Raw genomic sequence first — 20,271 nt, forward strand, 5'->3', positions numbered from 1 at the left:
ATGATAGACTGATTAGCAAGGTTAGATCATATGGAATACAGGAAGAACTAGCCAACTGGATACAGAACTGGCCCAAAGGTAGGAGACAGAAGGTGGTGGTGAGGACTTCCTTTTCAGGCTGGAGGCCCGTGACCAGTGGTGTGCCACAAATATCGGTGCCAGTCCGCTGCTTTTTGTCATTTATAAAAATGATTTGGATGTGAAAATAGGAGTTACGGTTAGTAAATTTGCAGATGACACCAAAATTGGAGATGTAGTGGACAGCCAAGAAGGTTACCTCAGTTTACAATGGGGTCTTGATCAGATGGACCATTGGGCCGGGGAGTGGTAGATGGAGTTTAATTTTTGTAAATGTGAGGTGCTGCATTTTGGAAAGGCAAACCAGGCCAGGACTTGTACAGTTAATGGTAGGGACCTGGGAAGTGTTGCTGAATAAGGAGACCTTGGGGTGCGAGTTCACAGCTCCTTGAGAGTGGAATTATAGGTAGATAGCAAAGTGAATAAGGTGTTTAGCACGCTAACCTTTATAGGTCAGTGCATTGAGTTTAGGAGTTGGGAGGTCATGTTGCAGCTGGACAAGATATTTGTTAGGCCACTTTTGGAATACTGCATGCAATTTTGGTCTCCCCATTACAGGAGGGAGGTCATGTTGAGACCGTATCGGACATCAGTGAGGCCACTTCTGGAATATTGTCTTCAGTTCTAGTCCCCCTACTATAGGAGCGATGTTATAAAACTTCAAAGGGTTCAGAAAAGATTTACAAGGATGTTGCCAAGTTGGAGAGTCTGAGCCATAGGGAGAGGCTATTTTCCCTGGAACATCGGAAGCTAAGAGGGTGACCTTATAGAGATTTATAAGATCATGAGGGGCATGGATGGGGTAAATAGACAAGGTCTTTTCCCCAGGGTACGGGAGTCCCAAACTAGAGGGGCATAGGTTTAAGATGAGAGGGGAGAGATTTCAAAGGGATGTAAGGAGCAATGTTTTCATTGGTGTGGTGCACGTGTGGAATGAGCTGCCAGAGGAAGTGGTGGAGGCTGGTACAATTACACCATTTAAAAGTCATCTGGATGGGTACATGAATAGGAAGGGTTTAGAGGGATAGTGGCCAAATGCTGGCAAAAAGGACTAGATTTATATGGGATATTTGGTCAGCATAGATGATTTGGGCCAAAGGGCCTGTCTCCGTGGTGAGAAATTTCTATGATTCTTCTAATCCTGGGGATGAGGGCTTGTCATATAAGGTGCGGTTGAGGACTTTGGGTCTGTACTTGATGGAGTTTAGAAGGATGAGGGGAACCTGCTTAAAACTTACAGAATACTGAGAAGCCTGGACAGAGTGGATGTGGAGAAGATGTTTCCACTAGTAGCAGAGAGTAGGACCTGGGGGCACCATCTCCAAAAGATGATATGGCCATTTAGAACTGAGATGAGGGGAAATTTCTTCAGCCAGAGGGTGATGAATCTGTGAGCTCATTGCAGCAGAGGGCTGTAACTGCAAAGTCATTGAATGTATTTAAAAAAGAGATAGACATTCTTGATTAGAACAGGGATCTCGAGAGAATGGGGTTGAGCCATGATTGAATGACAGAGCAGACCTGATGGGCCTAAATCTGCTCCTACACCTTCTGGTCTTCTCCATCTGCCATTCAAGAAGGTCAGTTAGTTCAGTTGGTCAGACAGCTGGTTTGTAACACAGAGTGATGCCAACAGCCTGAGTTCAAATCCTACACCAGCTGAGATCACCACAAAAGCTAAAGTATGGTGACCTCCAGGTTAAACCACCACCAGCCAACTTTCTCTCTCATTCTCTCTCTCCAGAGATGAGCAGGTTAGGTGGTTGGCCATCCTAAATTGCCACATAACGTCCAGGGGTACGCAGTCTAGCTGGCTTAGACATGGTAAATGCAGGGTTATGGAGATAAGGTAGTGGGCCAGGTCTGTTAGGATGCTCCATGTGGGGTCAGTGCAGATTCAATGAGCCGAATGGCCTCTTTCCACACTGTAGGGATTCTATGATTCTCTCCTATGAGTGTGCAGCCCACCACTGCTGTCAAACCACAACAATGTTATTTGCCCACTCACTCAAATTGTCCAAATCACACTGAAGCAACTCTGCATTCTCCTCACATCTCGCCTTCCCACTCTGCCCCATGGCATCTGCAAATCTGGAGATATTGCATTTAGTTCCCTTATGAAAGTCACTAACATATATTGTAAACAGCTGGGCTCCAGGGTCTGATCCTACAGTACCCCTCCAGGCACTGGCTGCCTCTCAGAAAAAGACCCATTCCAATTCCTACTTTTTCTGTTTCCTGGCTGCAAACAAGTTCTCTACCCACATCAGCACATTACCATTAATACCACGCACATTAATACCCTCAATGTAACAAATTGACACAACTCCATGTTATGCTTCTCTTCAGCCCTTCAAATGTCAAAATCAGGAGCTAGAGTATAAGAAAAATCAGGCACTGTGCCTTAAGGACTACCACCCACTGGCTCTGACATCATGAAGTGCTTCAAGAGGTTAGAAATGGCACACATCAACTCTGGCCTCCCAGGTTGCCTTGATCCGCGACAACTCGCCAACCATCATTATAGGTCCATGTCAGATGCCATCTCCCTGGTCCTACACAGATCCCTTGAACATCTGAATGACAAGGACACCTATGCCAGGGTCCTATTTATTGACTTTAGCTCTGCCATGAGCACCATAACCCCATCAAACTCTAAGACCCAGGACTCTGCTCCTCCTTCTGCAACTGGGTCCTCAAATTCCGGACCGTAGTTAGTAAGGAGTAGCGACAACATCCCCAACACCGTTGCCCCACAACGCTGTACACTCAACACCCTACTATACTCCTTATGCACACACACCCGCGTGGCTAAATTATGCTTTAACTCCATTTACAAATTTGTTGATGACACCACTGTAGTGGGCCAGATATCAAACAATATAAAAGGAGATAGATAGCTTAATGTCATAGATTCCCTCAATGTCAGCAAAGCAAAGGAGCTGGCCATCAACTTTATGAAGTAGAGTGGAAGACGTGCTCCTGTCTGTATCAGCGGTGCTGAGGTGGAGGTGATTGATAACTCCAAGTTCCTGGGAGTAAACATCACTAACAATCTGTCCTGGTCCATCCACATTGACACTACGGTCAAGAAAATGTGCATGGCATTAATGGTAATGTGTTGATGTGGGTAGAGAACTTGTTTGCAGCCAGGAAACAGAAAAAGTAGGAATTGGAATGGGTCTTTTTATGAGAGGCAGCCAGTGCCTGGAGGGGTACTGCAGGATCAGAGCTTGGAGCCCAGCTGTTTACAACGCCTCTACTTCCTCAGAAAGCTAAGGAAATTTGCCATATCCACAATGACCCTTACCAATTTTTATAGATGCACAACACAAGGTATCCTAACTAGATCCATCACAGTTTGGTATGGCAACTAATCTGCCCAAGGCCACAAGAAACTACAGAGAGTTGTGAACACAGCCCAGTGCATCACATAAACCAAACTTCCACCCACTGACTCCATCTATATCTCCCGCTGCCTTGGGAAAGCAGCCATCACAATCTAATACCCTTCCCAACTCCTGTAATACTCTCTTCCACCCTCTTCCGTCAGACAAAAGATACAAATGTTTGAAAACCTGCACCAACAGATTTAGGAACGGCTTATCAGACTTTTGAACAGACCTTTTGTATATTAAAGTTTATCTTCACCTTCTCCTTAGCTGTAGCAGTATATTCTGCATTCTGTTCTATTATCCTGATGCATTTATGTAAGATAGGTGGACAGGCAGGTAGTACTGAGGAGGTGGGGAAGCTGCAGAAAGATTTAAACAGTTTAGGAGAGTTGTCCAGGAAATGGCTAATGAAATTCAATGTGAGTAAATGTGAAGTTTTGCACTTTGGAAAAAAGAATACAGGCATAAAGCAGAAGTAGAAAGGGATCTGGGAGTATTGGCCCAGGATTCTGTAAAGGTTAACTTGCAGGTAGAGTCAGTGACTAAGAAAGCGAATGTAATGTTGTCATTTATCTCAAGAAGGTTGGAATATAAAAGCAGCGAAGTGCTTCTAAGGCTTTATAAAGCTCCAGTTAGGCCCCATTTAGAATACTGTGTCCAATTTTGGGCCCCACACCTCAGGAAGGACATACTAGCCCTGGAGCGTGTCCAGCGGAGATTCACACGGATGATCCCTGGAATGGTAGGTTTAACATATGATGAATGGCTAAGGATCCTGAGATTGCACTCATTAGAGTTTAGAAGGTTGAGGCGGGATCTAATAGAAACTTACAAGATAATGTATGGTTTAGAAGGGGTCGACGCTCAGAAGTTGTTTCCATTAGGCGGGGAGACTAGGACCCGTGGGCACAGCCTTAAAATTAGAGGGGGTCAATTTAAAACCGAAATGAGATGACATTTCTTCAGCCAGAGAGTGGTTCGCTTGTGGAATTCATTGCCACAGAGTGCAGCGGAGGCCGGGACGTTGGATGCCTTCAAGGCAGAGCTCGACAAATTCTTGATCTCAAAAGGAATCAAGGGCTACGGGGAGAGTGCAGGGAAGTGGAGTTGAAATGCCCATCAGCCATGATTTAAATGGCGGAGTGGTCTTGATGGGCCGAATGGCCTTACTTCCACTCCCATGTCTTATGATCTATAGATATGATTTGTGTAGTTAGTACACAAAATGATGCTTTTTATCGTATCTCAGAACGTGACAAAAATAAATTAAACCAAATTAAAAATTATATCTTAAACCATATTTTCTTGTCATTTTCACTACAGACACTTTTACAATTTGCACTTCAGAAGGAGATCAAAGGTCAATCAGAACGTTTTTGTTGATGAGTTGTTGATTCTGATTGGTTCCTGGGTCCAAATCTCCCCATGTGTTCATTGGAATCTGATTGGACATGGCAGCTGATCAATTGATTAACAATTGGCCATCACTGATGATGTCATTGAATTGCTACTTAATTCTAGGGGTATAAATTCAAATTCAATGGGACTCCAGGCTCAGATGTAGTTGGTGTTAGGCCTTAGTTGGGGGACAGAAGGAGGGGAGGAAAAAAAAAGTAGCTGTGTGCTTTAGTGGCAATTTGGGGAAAGTGTACTTTGTCACAAAATGGCCTCTCAGAACTATCACCAGGATTGTGAAGCTGCTGTCAACAAGCAGATTAATGTGGAGCTCACTGCCTCCTATCTCTATCAGTCTTTGGTGATTTTTTTTTTGAAGTGACTTCCAATATGATGTAAACTTAACTGATTTTATGTGGGGGGGAAATGTAAAGGAATTGTAAGCTAGTGTTAATACCTGGCCAGCCATGATGGGCTGAATGATGTCCTTCTGAAATAATGTTTTGAAAATATTCTCATTTTATCCAAATGATATGTAGCATGTTTTTGTAGTGGTCTTAACCACTTAATAAAGTAAGCTAATATTTATGATAGCTTCCAATTTACCATGGAATAGGATGTTGGTGAGACAACATCTGTGGATGGAAAGTGTTGTCAAAGCTAGTCTTCAAAACACATTCTCTGTATGTGACTTGTGTTTTGGGGTAACTCTCCAGAACTATCTTAATGGTATCTCCCAGTGTTGGCTCAATAGGAGTTGGGTTAACCATCATTATGGGAATGAAGATGCCTACTGGACAAGCTGGGTAAAGGCAGCTGTCATTAGGCATTATACAGTTTCCTATCACTTCCTGATACCTGCTGTATCTCCAGATTTCTCCCACTTAAATGTTTTTGCCTGGGGATGTAAAAATGTGTTGGGCACATTTTTTAAATTGTTTGGACTGAAACTGAATTTCCCTTCCTCTAGTCAATCCTAATGTACTGGTAGTAATGTGCCAGTTCCTTTTAATGTCGTTGTAGATACTGAAAATGTTGGGATCAAAGTTCCCAACTTGTCCTATTTTCCAGTAGTTTGGTTTTCTTTTCTTTGTACTGGCCAGTTGTATCCCTGGTTAAGCTTTCAACTTGCCTTACCCAAGTTGCCACTTGCTAGATGCTGCAGTCCAATATTGATGTAAACATCTTGGCCTGACTGAGTAGTGACTCATTAAGAAACTTACCTATGATTCAAACACTTAGACAATTAAATTGACTGCTCTTCTCTTGGGCTACTCTTCACAGCTGGAAATGCATAACCTTGGGTTATTAACACCTTCCCTGTGTTGATTTGAAAAGTGGGATGTTGACCTTGTATTGCCTAATCTAATTGGGAGTAGATGACTGCAACAGGTCTGGTTCCAGCTTTTGAGAACTTAAATTGTGGCTAATGACTTGTTAATGGGACACTAACATGTTCTCTCTGCCCTTGTTTTTTTTTCAAGGACTGCAACACTCCACTCCTTTCACTGCGCGTCCCCACTCCTTGCAGTGGTCAAGAATGCTCTCAACCGTGTCTCCTGCACTTCCCACAGCTCATTCATCCCTCTCACCCTGTCCCTACAGTAACCACCAAAACAGAATTCCCCCTCATCCTCACATACCACCCCACCACACTCTGGATCCAACGCATCATCCTCTGACGCTTCTGCCATCTACAATCTGACCCCACCACCAAAGACACTTTCCCTTTCCGGAGGCTGTGGCTCTACACTCCCATCCAACCCCCACCACACCTGGCACTTTTCCCTGCAACTGCAGGAAGTGCTACACCTCCCCCCATACCTCCCTTGCCCCCATCCCAGGCCTCAAGAAGACTTTCAACATCAAGCACGCGTTCACCTGCACATCTGCTAATGTGGTGTACTGCATCCGCTGTTCCCGTTGTGGCCATCTCTACGTCAGGGAAACCAGGCAGAGGCTTGGGCGTTGCTTTGCAGAACACCTGCGCTTGGTTTACAATAAACATCTGCACCTCCCAGCTGCAAGCCATTTTGACTCCCTCCCATTCCTTAGACGACATGTCTATCCTCAGCCTCCTGCAGTGCCACAATGATGCCACCTGAAGGTTGCAGGAACAGCAACTCATATTCTACCTGGGAACCCTGCAGCCCAATGGTATCAATGTGGACTTCACAAGCTTCAAAATCTTCCCCAACCCCCCACCACATCCCAAAACAAGCCCAGCCCATCCCTGCCTCCCTAACCTGTTCTTCCCCTCACCTATTTCTCCCCTGACGACCTACCTACTAACCACATGCTACCCCCTTGACCTATCTGTCTTCCCCACCAACACTCTCCTTGACTAGCTCCATCCCTGCCTCTTTGACCGCTCTGTCTCCTCTCCATCTATCATCATCTCCTCTAGCCCTCTTCTATCTGCCTGTCCCCTCCATCTATTTATTTCAGAACCCTTTCCCCCTCTCTGAAGGGTCTAGGCCCAAAACATCAGCTTTTGTGCTCCTGAGATGCTGCTTGGCCTGCTGTGTTCATCCAGCCTCACACTTTGTTATCTTGGATTCTCCAGCATCTGCAGTTCCCATTATCTCTGATCACATTAACTCTAATCTCCCTTCCAGATGTCTTACTTTGACCAGGACGATGTTGCCCTCCCCCACTTATCCCAGTTCTTCAAAGATCAATCCCAGGAGAAGCAGGAACATGCCGGGAAGCTGTTGAAATTCCAGAATCAGTGTGGAGGCCAAGTCCTGCTCCAGGATGTGAAGGTTGGAGTTGGGAGTGAGCTTGGCTGCTCTCGTGATATGGCTCAGTCATCAGGGACAGCATCTTCCACACCTGTTTGGGAGTAAGGAGTGAAAGGTTTGTGTCCCTGCCTGCAGGGACCAGAATTTCAGGGCATCAGTGGTTAGCACAGCTGCCCCTCAGCTGTAGTAGCCCAGGTTCAATTCCACCTTCCAGCTACTATTGGCATGGAGTTTGCACATTGTCTGTGTGGGGTTCCTCCAGATGCACTGGTTTCATCCCACAATCCAAAGATGTGCAGGCTGGGTGGACTGGCCATGCAAAATTACCCAGTGTTCAGGGATGTGTAAATTTAGGGGGATAGGTCTAGGTTGGTGTGGACTTGTTGGGCTGAAGGGCTTGTTTCCACACTGGGTCTTCTAAGTGTCTAAGAATGTCCCCAACTTGGTGGGGACAGAGGTGGCCTTGTGTACAAACTGTTGTTTACTTGTCCTGTAACTTCAGTGAGGAACATTGACCTGTTCCCAAGCTTTGTGCTTCAGTGACACCAGTACAAGCCAGCAAGGTGAAAGCAAATTGCTGGAGAAATACCTTTAGTTTTCTCTCTATAGAAAGATTCAATGTTGATTCCTGTTCACTTTCAGAACTGGTGAAAGTGACTGGCATTGCCAACTGTTTACACTGGAGCTTACCTGTCCTCCTTTCCATCCTCAGAAGCCAGAGAGGGATGAGTGGGGTAACAGCCTGCAGGCAATGCAGGTTGCCCTGGATCTGGAGAAGAATGTGAACCAGAGTTTGTTGGATCTACACCAACTCGCCACAGCCCAGACTGACCCTCATGTAAGCTTCACCACCACATTCTCATCACCGCTACACTCTCGGGGCAACACCTCATTGTAGTATTGCCATAAATAGGGCAATTTGAGATCCATTAAGTACACTTGGCAATTGGGTAAAATAGCACCATGCTTCATCTCTTCAGCTGTGGATCAGACCTGCAACTGAGGGGCAATGTCCTCGACAAACTATTCCAGAACCACAATGCAGCATTCTTTTAATACTATGGTGGACTAATGTACCCTGTTCCCTTTTGTCTTGGTGACTATGGAGGGAATTTATCCTGTTTTTAAGTTATCTCCAGACACTGGCATCATAATCCCTCATTTGACAGCTGCAAACTTTCCCAGGTTAATTGATGTGAGATTGCTGCGCATCAAAACTGTTGCTTTTGGTACTTTCAGAATCTCTCAATTTACAATGTAGTGTTGCTATATATGCATCAGTTGTTTTCTGATTAAACAACTTGGGATATTTATTCTAAACCTGAAGAAACCTAGTTTGATTTTTGACTGATCCTATTCTAGCCTCATTCCAGGCTGAGTGGCCTTTGGCTTAAACTCATGATCAGCCAATAACACACAGGGTCCATAGTGATTCCTCCATGCTGTGCTTCTACCTCCTCTCCCTATAGAGGGAATAGGCCACATTTGGCACTTCCAGGGGCAGTTCCTGCTGAGGGGTCCAGCAGCATACATGGTGAGAAAGTGAGCTAATGTGGAGTTGAGAGATAATGGGAACTGCAGATGCTGGAGAATTCCAAGATAATAAAATGTGAGGCTGGATGAACACAGCAGGCCAAGCAGCATCTCAGGAGCACAAAAGCTGACGTTTCGGGCCTAGACCCTTCATCAGAGAGCCTCTCTGATGAAGGGTCTAGGCCCGAAACGTCAGCTTTTGTGCTCCTGAGATGCTGCTTGGCCTGCTGTGTTCATCCAGCCTCACATTTTATTAATGTGGAGTTGAGATGACTCTTCAGAGCTCTAGCCTCAACATTAGCTTCCTTTCTCTCCATGCATGCTGTCTGACCCATAATCACTAGCTTTTTCCCCTGGTTCCAATACCAATTTCAGCATCTGCAGTAACTTGCTCCTTTCTCTTGCAGCTGTGTGACTTCCTGGAGACTCACTATTTGGATGAGGAGGTGAGGATCATCAAGCAACTCGGGGACTACATCACCAACCTGAAGCGCCTGGGAGCCCCTGAGAATGGGATGGGAGAGTACCTGTTTGACAGGCTCTCCCTGGAGGACAGCAGTTAGTGCATCACTACACCACCACCATACTATACAGAATACTAGTGTCATATTTCCAAATGGAAATAAAAAAAATCAATATTTGTGTCCATCACTTTGTTTTAATTCTTGCACTTTGTGGCTCTCAACCTTCAAGTCTAATTACAGGATGTGTTTACTGACTGGAACTCTTCAAATTTCTTCTACTCTTTAAACTTCTAGCAGACCCCCTCCTGTTCAGGGAAGGAGTAGAATAGTGCCTAGTCCATAGTGACTGCTGGGATGCAAGCCTCTTCTAGCAATGTCCTGTACGTTGCTGAGAACACTTCAAGAAATGTTTTTATCTGGCCTCAGTGAGTGAATCAGGACTAGAAGAAATTGAAGGTAAGCAGCTCAGCTATGATTGCCTCGTGGCAGTAGAATTAATGGGCTGCATGGCCCACTTGTGAGTCTACATGACTAATCAACGCAGGTTCTCCAACTACATCTAGCATCTCAATAGCTTAAAATAGCTCTTCTCCAAAGAACTTCGTTAATGGAGTACTTTGAAGGGGTTGAGTAAGAGCAGTTCTGCTTGTGTAAAAGTGATATCCCTCATGGTTTGTATGGCCATCAACTGCTACCATCTGGATTGTAGCAAAGGGTGAATAGGGAGTGTGTATATATTCCAACTTTCTAGACTCAACCATCTTTAGTCTTTAGCTCTGAAGTTATGGTGTACAATGAGATGACCTGGCCCTTTTTTGGTGTGGTAACCTGTTCACCTTCATTATTCCCGCCAGTGTCCAAGCGTTACGGTTTTCTTCTCCTCTTCTCCCTATCCCCTGCACTCTTCTCCTCTCTCCCCACGACCTCCCCCCCCCCCAAGATATACTGTTGTTAGCTGGCTCTCTCTGCAGTTGGAGTCAGAATCCTGAAACTCTTCCATGATGGTGAGAAACGCTTCCATGATGGTGAAGCAGTCATATTGACTGTCCACAATTTGAAATCAAAATAAGTCTAACTAGGAAGAAATTGCTGCCCTTGCCTCAAAGCAGGTTATTCAAACTCATTGTAAGCTGTGTTTACACTGGTGTTTTTTTTTCAAACAGTGAGAGGGGAAGTAGTCTAAGTCTGTAAGCTGGCTGACACGTCTGGTTAGCTATGGCTTACTGATTTTGGTTGCAGAACTCTGACCAATTGTTAATGTCAAAGTTCATCTGACAGCTACATGATTAGCACTTGGATGGCTGAACCCATTTGAGTGTGAACAATAGTTGGGCCCGCTGGCATGCTGCAAAGGGAGATGGTGTGTTGGCAGAATACTGAAAGCCAGTTTAATTTTCAGCATGTTAGTGTAAGCAGTGGCCTTTTGACCAGTACACAAGCAACTTTGCAGCTGATGGCTGTGACTCCTGCAAAGAAATCAAACTAGGAAATGAGAAATTAAAAATGCATACATAGAACATTACAGCACAGTACAGGCCCTTCCCTTCAGCCCTCGATGTTGTGCTGACCTGTCATATTGATCTGAAGCCCATCTAACCTACACTATTCCATGTACATCCATATGCTTATCCAATGACGACTTAAATGTACCCAAAGTTGGTGAATCTAGTACCGTTGCAGGCAAAGCGTTCCATTCCCTTACTACTCTCTGAGTAAAGAAACTACCTCTGACATCTGTCATATATCTTTCACCCCTCAATTTAAAGCTATGCCCTCTCGTGCTCGCTGTCGCCATCCTAGGATAAAGGCTCTCCCTATCCACCCTATCTAACCCTCTGATTATTTTATATGTCTCAATTAAGTCACCTCTCAAACCTCTCAACCTTCTCTCTAATGAAAACAGCCTCAAGTCTCTCGGCCTTTCCTCGTAAGAGTAAGACCTTCCCTCCATACCAGGCAACATCCCAGTAGATCTCCTCTGCATCCTTTCCAAAGCTTCCACATCCTCCTTATAATGCGGTGACCAGAACTGTACGCAATACTCCAGGTGCGGCCGCACCAGAGTTTTGTACAGCTGCAGCATAACCTCTTGGTTCCGGAACTCGATCCCTCTATTAAGAAAAGCTAAAACACTGTATGCCTTCTTAACAGCCCTGTCAACCTGGGTGGCAACTTTCAAGGAACTGTGTACAAGGACACCGAGATCTCTCTGCTCATCTACACTACCAAGAATCTTACCATTAGCCCAGTACTTTGCCTTCTGGTTACTCCTACCAAAAGTGCTTCACCTCATACTTCTCTGCATTAAACTCCATTTGCCACCTCTCAGCCCAGCTCTGCAGCTTATCTATGTCTCTCTGCAACCTACAGCATCCTTCGTCACTATCCACAACTCCACTGACCTTAGTGTCGTCTGCACATTTACTAACCCATCCTTCTACGCCCTCATCCAGGTCATTTATAAAAATGACAAACAGCAGTGGACCAAACACTGACCCTTGCGGTACACCACTAGTAACTGGTCTCCAGGATGAACATTTCCCATCAACTACCACCCTCTGTCTTCTTTCAGCAAGCCAATTTCCAATCCAAACTGCTATATCTCCCACAATTCCATTCCTCCGCATTTTGTACAATAGCCTACTGTGGGGAACCTTATCGAACGACTTGCTGAAATCCCTATGCACCACATCAACCGGTTTACTCTCATCTACCTGTTTGGTCACCTTCTGAAATAGCTCAATAAGGTTTGTGAGGCACGACCTTCCCTTCACAAAACCGTGCTGAATATCCCTAATCAATTTATTCTTTTCTAGATGATTATAAATCCTATCCCTTATGACCTTTTCCAACACTTTACCAACAACTGAGGTAAGGCTTACTGGTCTATAATTACCAGGGTTGTCTCTACTCCCCTTCTTGAACAGGGGAACCACATTTACTATCCTCCAGTCATCTAGCACTATTCCTGTAGACAATGACGAGTTAAAGATCAATGCCAAAGGCTCAGCAATCTCCTCCCTGGCTTCCCAGACGATCCTCGGATAAATCCCATCCGGCCCAGGGGACTTATCTATCTTCACCCTCTGAAGGATTTCTAATACCTCTTCCTTGTGAACCTCAATCCCACCTAGTCTTGTAGCCTGTATCTCAGTAGTCTCTTCGACAACATTGTCGTTTTCTAGAGTGAATACTGTTGAACAAGGTGAGAGATACCTGGCAAGCAAAAGCATTGTCTCCGCCAACTGAGGCCTGGTTCTCTTGAACTGTAACTCCCAGTTGTCTATAACACCAGTAGTTTCTTTCCTGCCTGTGTGGCAGGATGAGGTTACTAGATGAATTCTGACCGTCTTTATAGAGGTATGGTACAAGCTCCTAGCTGTTTACCTGTGTGATTGTTCGCATTTAAGCAAGGAAACATGCATCATGTTGCCTCTTAGCCTAGATCAAGCTAGCAGGGAAATTGTATGGAGACTCCTGCAAAGTTTTTTAAATTAACTTTTGTGAAGACTCCAGGAATGGCCGGGGCTTGGTTTCCAGACCACTAGCTCAGTCATTCATACAGCATGGAAACAGACCCTTTGGTCCAACCGGCCCATGCTGACCATGTTCCCAAACTAAATTAGTCCTATCTACCTACACTGACCAATGTCCTTCACAAACATTTTCTTATTTGTATACTTGTCCAAAAAAGTCTATTAAATATTATAACTGTAGCCATATCCACCACTTACTCTGGAGGTTCATCCTACATCAACCATTGCTCTTATTAAAATTAAATCCCTTATGTTTCTCTTTTTTTAAATCCTTCTCTCAGCTTTTAGGGAAAATACCCCCAGGTCTTAAAATCTCCCACCCTAGGCAAAAGATACCTGCCATTTACCTTATGATTTCATGAACCTCTATAAGGCCACCCTTCAACCTCATGCTCCAGTGAGAAGTCCCAGCCTATCCTTATAACTCCAGCCCTCCATTCCTGGCAGTATCCTGGTAAATCTCTCTTGGGAAAAATCACTTCTGAACTCTTTCCAGCTTAATAATATGCTTCCTATAACAAGGTGATCAGAACCAGACACATTACTCCAGAAGAGGCCTCGCCAATGTCTTGCACAATCTCCGCTGTGACAGAATGCTGACTCGAGCTGGCGTGTGTGTGTGACTTTGCTGTGGGAGTGGAATTTGATGTTCCTGTACCAGACAGCATTTCAGTTTCTGGGTGTATGAGGTTGTGTGTTTGCGATGTTTCTGCAGTGCGCTAACGTACTAGAGAGGCAGTAGAGGGATTGACTGCGTAAGGTGACGCGCAGAGAGCAGATCAAGCTTTGTCCTGGCTGCTGTCAAACATCTGAAGTGGTGGAGACAAAAGCAAAAATTGCTGGAAAAGCTCAGCAGGCCTGGCAGCATCTGTGAAGAAAAATCAGTTAAAGTTTCAGGTCCAGTGACCCTTCAGAACTGATGGTTGCTAGGAAAATGTTCTATTAATACTGAAGATAGGGTGGGGGGGTGCGCGGTGGCAGGTTAACAAGTAAACAATAGGTGGAGGTAGAGCACAAAGAGAGTGTGGTTGGACAGACATAGGAGCAGACAGCAATCTGGCTGGGAGGGTGAATAGCTGTTATTGGGGACTCGTAATAGGTCGTGTGTAATATCAGACCATGTGATAACAAGGCCTAGATAACAAAGTGTGGATCTGGATGAACACGGCAGGCCCAGCAGCATCTCAGGAGCACAAAAGCTGACGTTTCGGGCCTAGACCCTTCATCAGAGGGTTATCTCTGATAACAAGGCCTGGTGTGTTGGGCTAGGGGCAAAGACATGGGAGGGGGTACCTCTGGTCCTAAAATTGTCGAGCTTGGTATTGAGTCCAGAAGGCTGTAGGGTTCCCAAGTGGAAAATAAGGTGCTGATCTTCCAATCTTCCAGCTTGCACTGAGCTTTGCTGGAACACTACAGCAAGCCTGAGTCAGATCGTGGCCAGGGAATGGGCTGGTGTGTTAAAGTGGCTGGCAACAGATAGTTCAGGGTCTCTTTTTTTTTGCAGGAAGCATGTAGGCGTTTGGCAAAGAGGTCACCCACTCTGCACTTCGTTTTCCCCAATGTAGAGGAGACCACACTGTGAGCAGCGAATGCAGTAGACTAGATGCTGGGAAGGGCAGGTAAAGTGTTGCTTCACCTGGAAGGTATATTTGGCCCTTGGATACTGGGGAGGGAGGAGGTAAATGGGCAGGTGTTGCCCCTTCGCCGGTTACCGGGGAAGGTGCCATACGGCTGTGGGGGGAGTGGGTGTTGTTGGGAGTGAAGAAATGGACTGGGGTGTCCTGCAGAAGGTGGAGAAGAGGGGAGGGGAATTATGTCTGGATTTGGCAGTCTGCTGGAGGTGGTGGAAATGGCAACTAATGGCCATCTGGATGTAGATGCTGGTGGGATGGTCGGTATGGACAAGGGGGAACCCTATCACTGTTGCGGGAGGGAAGAGAGGGGGTGAGGGCTGGTGTGGGAGATGGGTCAGACCCTACTGAGGGCCCTGTCAACAATGCTGCTTGGGAAACCCCGGTCGAGGTAAAAGGCGAAAAGTTCAGAGCCGCCACTGTCAAAGTTGGCCTCAGCAGAACAGATGCGAGAGAGACAGAGGAATTGGGAGGATGAAATACAGTCTTTACAGGAAGCAGAATGTGAGGATGTATAGTCAAGGTAACTGGGGGAGTCGGTTGGTTTGTCGTGGATATTGATGAACTGCCTATCCTCAGAAATGATTTTCGGGCTGAGGCACATTTACTCATTTCTTTACTGCAAACCCCACACAGCAGGCACATGGTCTGCTATTGCGCATGGCCCATTGTTAGCCACCGATAGTTTCCCTCCGCCCTGCACCCCGCACCCCACCCCCCACCCCCCACCCCCCACATTCATTCTCCCAGGCTGCCTATTATCTACTCCTTTGTCTGTCCAACTGTTCTTCTGTTTCTTTGGGCTATATCCCCACCTACTGTTAATGCCTTACCCCATTCCCCGCCTCCCCCAGTGAACCCATCTTCTGCATAAAAACCAACATTTTCCGAGCTACCGTCAGTTCTGAGGAAGGGTCACTGGACCCCAAAATGTTAGCTCTGATTTCTCTCCACAGATACTACCAGACCTGCTGAGCTTTTCCAGTAATTACCCATTATATGGGTTGCATCCAGCACAGATAACGCATTTTCTCACTCTGACCTGCTATCCATAATCTCCTTTATTACTCATTTCATTTTTTCACTGGAGCATAAGAGGTTGAAGGGTGACCTAATAAGGGGTGTATAAAATGATGAGGCACATGAATAGGGCAAATAGCTGAAGTCTTCTTCCTTGGGTGGGGTATAGGTTTGAGGTGAGAGGGGAATGATTTTAAAAGGGACTGGAAGGGTAACTTTTTCACACAGAAGGTGGTTCAGAAGTGGAATGAGCTGCTAGAGGAAGTGACAGATATAGGTACAGTTACAACACTTAAGACATTTTGGACAGGTACACGAATAGGAAAGTTTTAACAGAGTATGTTCCAAACACAGGCAAAAAGGGACGAGATCAATTTGGGAAACCTGTTTATCATGAAACGGTTGGTCCGCAGGATCCATTCTTATGCCATACCCTCTATGACTCTGTCCCTCTCTCTGTGTCTGTGTGTGTGTGTCTCTCCCTCTCTCTCTCTCTGTCTGTCTCTGTGTGTGTGTCTCTCCCTCTCTCTGTGTGTCTATGTGTGTGTCTCTCTCTCTGTGTGTCTCTCCCTCTCTCTCTCTGTGTCTCTGTGTGTGTGTCTCTCCCTCTCTCTGTGTCTGTGTGTGTCTCTCCCTCTCTCTGTGTCTCTGTGTGTGTGTCTCTCCCTCTCTCTGTCTGTCTCTGTGTGTGTGTCTCTCCCTCTCTTTGTCTCTGTGTGTGTCTCTCCCTCTCTCTGTGTCTCTGTGTGTGTGTGTCTCTCTCTCTCTGTCTGTGTCTGTGTGTGTCTCTCCCTCTCTCTCTCTCTGTCTGTGTCTGTGTGTGTGTGTGTCTCTCTCTGTCTGTGTCTCTCTCTCTCTGTGTCTGTGTGTGTCTCTCTCTCTGTGTGTCTGTGTGTGTGTCTCTCTCTGTGTGTCTGTGTGTGTGTCTCTCTGTCTGTGTCTCTCTCTCTCTGTGTCTGTGTGTGTCTCTCTCTCTGTGTGTCTGTGTGTGTGTCTCTCTCTGTGTGTCTGTGTGTGTGTCTCTCTGTCTATGTCTGTGTGTGTCTCTCCCTCTCTCTCTCTCTGTCTGTGTCTCTCTCTCTGTCTGTGTGTGACTCTCCCTCTGTCTGTGTGTCTCTCTCTCTGTCTGTGTCTGTGTGTCTCTCTCTCTCTGTCTGTGTCTCTCTCTCTCTGTGTCTCTGTGTGTCTCTCCCTCTCTCTCTCTGTGTCTCTCTCTCTCTCTGTCTGTGTCTCTCTCTCTGTGTGTCTGTGTGTGTATCTCTCTCTCTGTGTCTGTGTGTGTGTCTCTCTGTCTGTGTCTGTGTGTGTCTCTCCCTCTCCCTCTCTCTGTCTGTGTCTGTGTGTGTCTCTCCCTCTCTCTCTCTGTCTGCGTGTGTGTGTGTCTCTCTCTCTCTGTGTCTGTGTGTGTCTCTCTCTCTGTCTCTCTCTGTCGCTGTCTCTCTCTGTCTCTTTCTCTGTCTCTGTCTGTGTGTGTGTCTCTCTCTCTCTGTCTGTCTCCCATCCGCTCACCTCTCCTTTTTCCTCAAACATCCCTCAACTTCAGCTTCAGCATAATTTTTTGTTTATTTTTTTTGTTTTCCCAAGTTACTAACAGCTCTAATGAAGAGTCACCAAACTTGAAATGTCTGCTTTCTTCCCACAAATGATGCCGAGAACGGCTGAATTTCTCCAGCAAATTCTGTTTTTGATCCCTTCTTAACCTTTACTGATGTAAGGGAAATTCATCCAACCTTTTCCAATCATTCCTCATAACTCAGACCCTCGGGGCCAGTCAACCTCTTCCACATTTCTTAAACACATCATGAAGCTTATGTTAATTCTTCAGAATTTTATTAAAAACCATTGAATGATATAAAATACATAAATACAATGATCAATGTATCTTCTAGAGCATTGTCTTCAAAAAACTACTCAGGTCAAAATTGTTTTAGAGTCTTGTACGTAGTTTAATTACAGAATACACCTGGTCTCTCCCTCTCTCTGTCTGTACCGTAGAATATGATTTTTTTGTATTTATTCACAGGCTGAGTGTGTCTCTGGCTAGGCCAGCATTTATTGCCCATCTCTAATTGCCCAGAGGGAAGTTAAGAGCCAACCACATTGCAAAGTGTAATTTTTACCAAATACAGTGTTACATCCTCTTTCTTCAGGCAATCTCTATCGCCTGATGTTCTGGGTTAACACATCAAAGGCGTCGGGTGGGTGAGCGTGGCTTGGACATGTGCGGTTTACGTTTCAGGCACATGGCCAACCATCATGTGGAAGTCTTTAAAAGAACTGAACCATTGCTCAAATCAATCGCTTTCCATTTACCTTCTCCTGTTACTCAATGCCTACAAATGATGGGTGCTGATAACATCAGATAAACTGGATGGATTGAATTGTTGAACTTTGACCTTCAACAAAGGGCTAAGGTAGCCAACATGAGACATACTGAACCTGCTCAATCACATAGGAACATCAGAAATTGGGATAGGAGTAAGTCCTTCAAACCTGTCCCAGCATTCAACCAGATGATGACTGATCAGCCCCAGCTCTCCTCTCCTCTTCCCTACCAGCTCCCCTCAACCTTCAAAATCCTCAATATTTCAAAAACCTATCAGCTGCCTCTTCAAATACGTTCAGTAATCTAGCCTCCACAACCCTCTGGGGATAGAGAATTCCAGGCATTCACTTCCCTCTGGAAGAGGAATCCTTTCACATCCCAGTTCGAAATGAGTGTCTCCTTTTCTCTGAAACTGTGTTCCCTCGTTAGAGACTCCGCTAATTGTGAAAATATCTTCCAAATGTCTACCTTATGAGTAGCCCTCAGATTCTTGTATGTTTCAATAAGATCACCCCTCTTTCTTCCCAACTCTAATGAATAAAGGCCTAACCTGTTTAGCTGTTCCTGATAAGTCAGGCCCTCCCTCCTGGGAATCAGCATCTTTGGAACTGCCTCCAATGTAAGCATACCTTTTGTTAAATACAGGGACCAAAACAGTACACAGTACTCTCGGTGTGACCTCACCAGCACGCTATATAATTGTGACAAGGCATCCCTATTTTTAAATTCCAGCCCCTAGCAATAAAGGCCAAAATTCCACTCCGTTTCTTAACTATTTGCTGCTATTTTCCTGTTTCATGTACAAAAACATTCAGATCCCTCTGCACTGTTCTTTTTCATGAAGAGTTCCCCCTCTGCTTGAATACCAATCTCCTCCTGAGTCTTCTGACTGAAATGCACAGCCTCACACTTTCTTACATTCTGCCAAGATTTTGCTTACTCATTTGATCTATCCCCGCACTGAATCCTTATGTCACGACATGCCCGCACATCTATTTCTGTATCGTCAGCAAGTTTGGATAAAGGTATAAACTCAGAAATAGTTGGGAAAACTCAGCAGGTCTGGCAGCATCTGTGGAGAGAGAAAGCAGGATTAATGTTTCGAGTACAGTGACCCTTCTTCAGAACTTGACTGGACCTGAGACGTTAACCCTGCCTTCTCGCTCCACAGATGCTGTCAAACCACTGAGTTTTCCCAGCTATTCTGGTTTTTGTTTCTGGTTTCCAGTATCCACAGCTCTTTAGTTTCGTTTTGTTTAGCTATTAGGCTCACTGGCCAATTGTTTCCTGCTTTCCCTCCCTTGTGGAACAGGGGTTTCATGCTAGCGTTTTTCCACTTTTTCTGAAATCTAGTGAATTCCAGGATACTTTGACCAATGCATCCCCTGTCTTTGAGCCACTTCCTTTAAAAATCCTGGATTCCAGGACATCAGGCCCTGGTGACTTGTCTACCTTTTAGTCTCAGTAATTTATCAAATACTTTGTCATAATAGTTACAAGCTGTTTCCTCCCACAAACACTTGGCTTCTATACTATCTTTGGGACGCTCCTCCAATGTGAAGAATGATGCAAAGTATTGGGTTAAATTAACTGCAATTTCCCTGTTCCCCATTATTGATTCCAAGCTGAATCCTCCACTACCCTCCTTTTACATGCCAGCAGAAGCTCTTGCTTTCTGTTTTTATGTTTCTTGCAGTTTATTTTCAGAATCAATATTCTCCCTTTTTAACAGCTACCCACTTCTGCTGGTTTCAATTCCAGTCAATCGTCATGACATCAGCTCCAAAAACCCTCTCACTCAGCATCTTGCAGCTGCTACCTGGATCCTGACACAAGATCCAGTCTGACACATCCAACATAGTAATCCATGAGGCCTCTTTGATCTTGTGATATTATAATGAAAAAGGTCAGGGGTTTTCTCACTGTTACCCTGGCCAGTAATTAACATTCAATTAAACATCACAAAAAGAGATGTTCGTATGGTCATTATTGTCCCGCTGTTGTGGGATCTTGCTGTGCACACATTTGCCCATCATCCACACACACACAGACGCACACATTTGCCCATCATCCACACACAGACACAAACACTCACACACACACACACACACACACACACACACACACACCCTCTTATGTCTCTAATTCC

At 45.3% G+C, this 20,271-nt stretch overlaps 1 protein-coding gene across 1 annotated transcript; it reads left to right on the top strand.

Moving 5' to 3' along the window:
• The first annotated feature begins 5,136 nt into the window (after window positions 1-5,136).
• LOC125447017 (ferritin, middle subunit-like) lies at window positions 5,137-19,969 on the top strand. The gene is made up of 6 exons (XM_059640699.1): window positions 5,137-5,229; window positions 7,487-7,633; window positions 8,325-8,450; window positions 9,553-9,703; window positions 17,947-17,998; window positions 19,819-19,969. The coding sequence occupies exons 1-6, from the start codon at window positions 5,137-5,139 to the stop codon at window positions 19,967-19,969; spliced, it is 720 nt and encodes a 239-aa protein (XP_059496682.1).
• Window positions 19,970-20,271: the final 302 nt, after the last annotated feature.

This window comes from Stegostoma tigrinum, chromosome 38 (genome assembly GCF_030684315.1).
Source record: "Stegostoma tigrinum isolate sSteTig4 chromosome 38, sSteTig4.hap1, whole genome shotgun sequence".
Classification (NCBI taxonomy): Eukaryota; Metazoa; Chordata; class Chondrichthyes; order Orectolobiformes; family Stegostomatidae; genus Stegostoma; species Stegostoma tigrinum.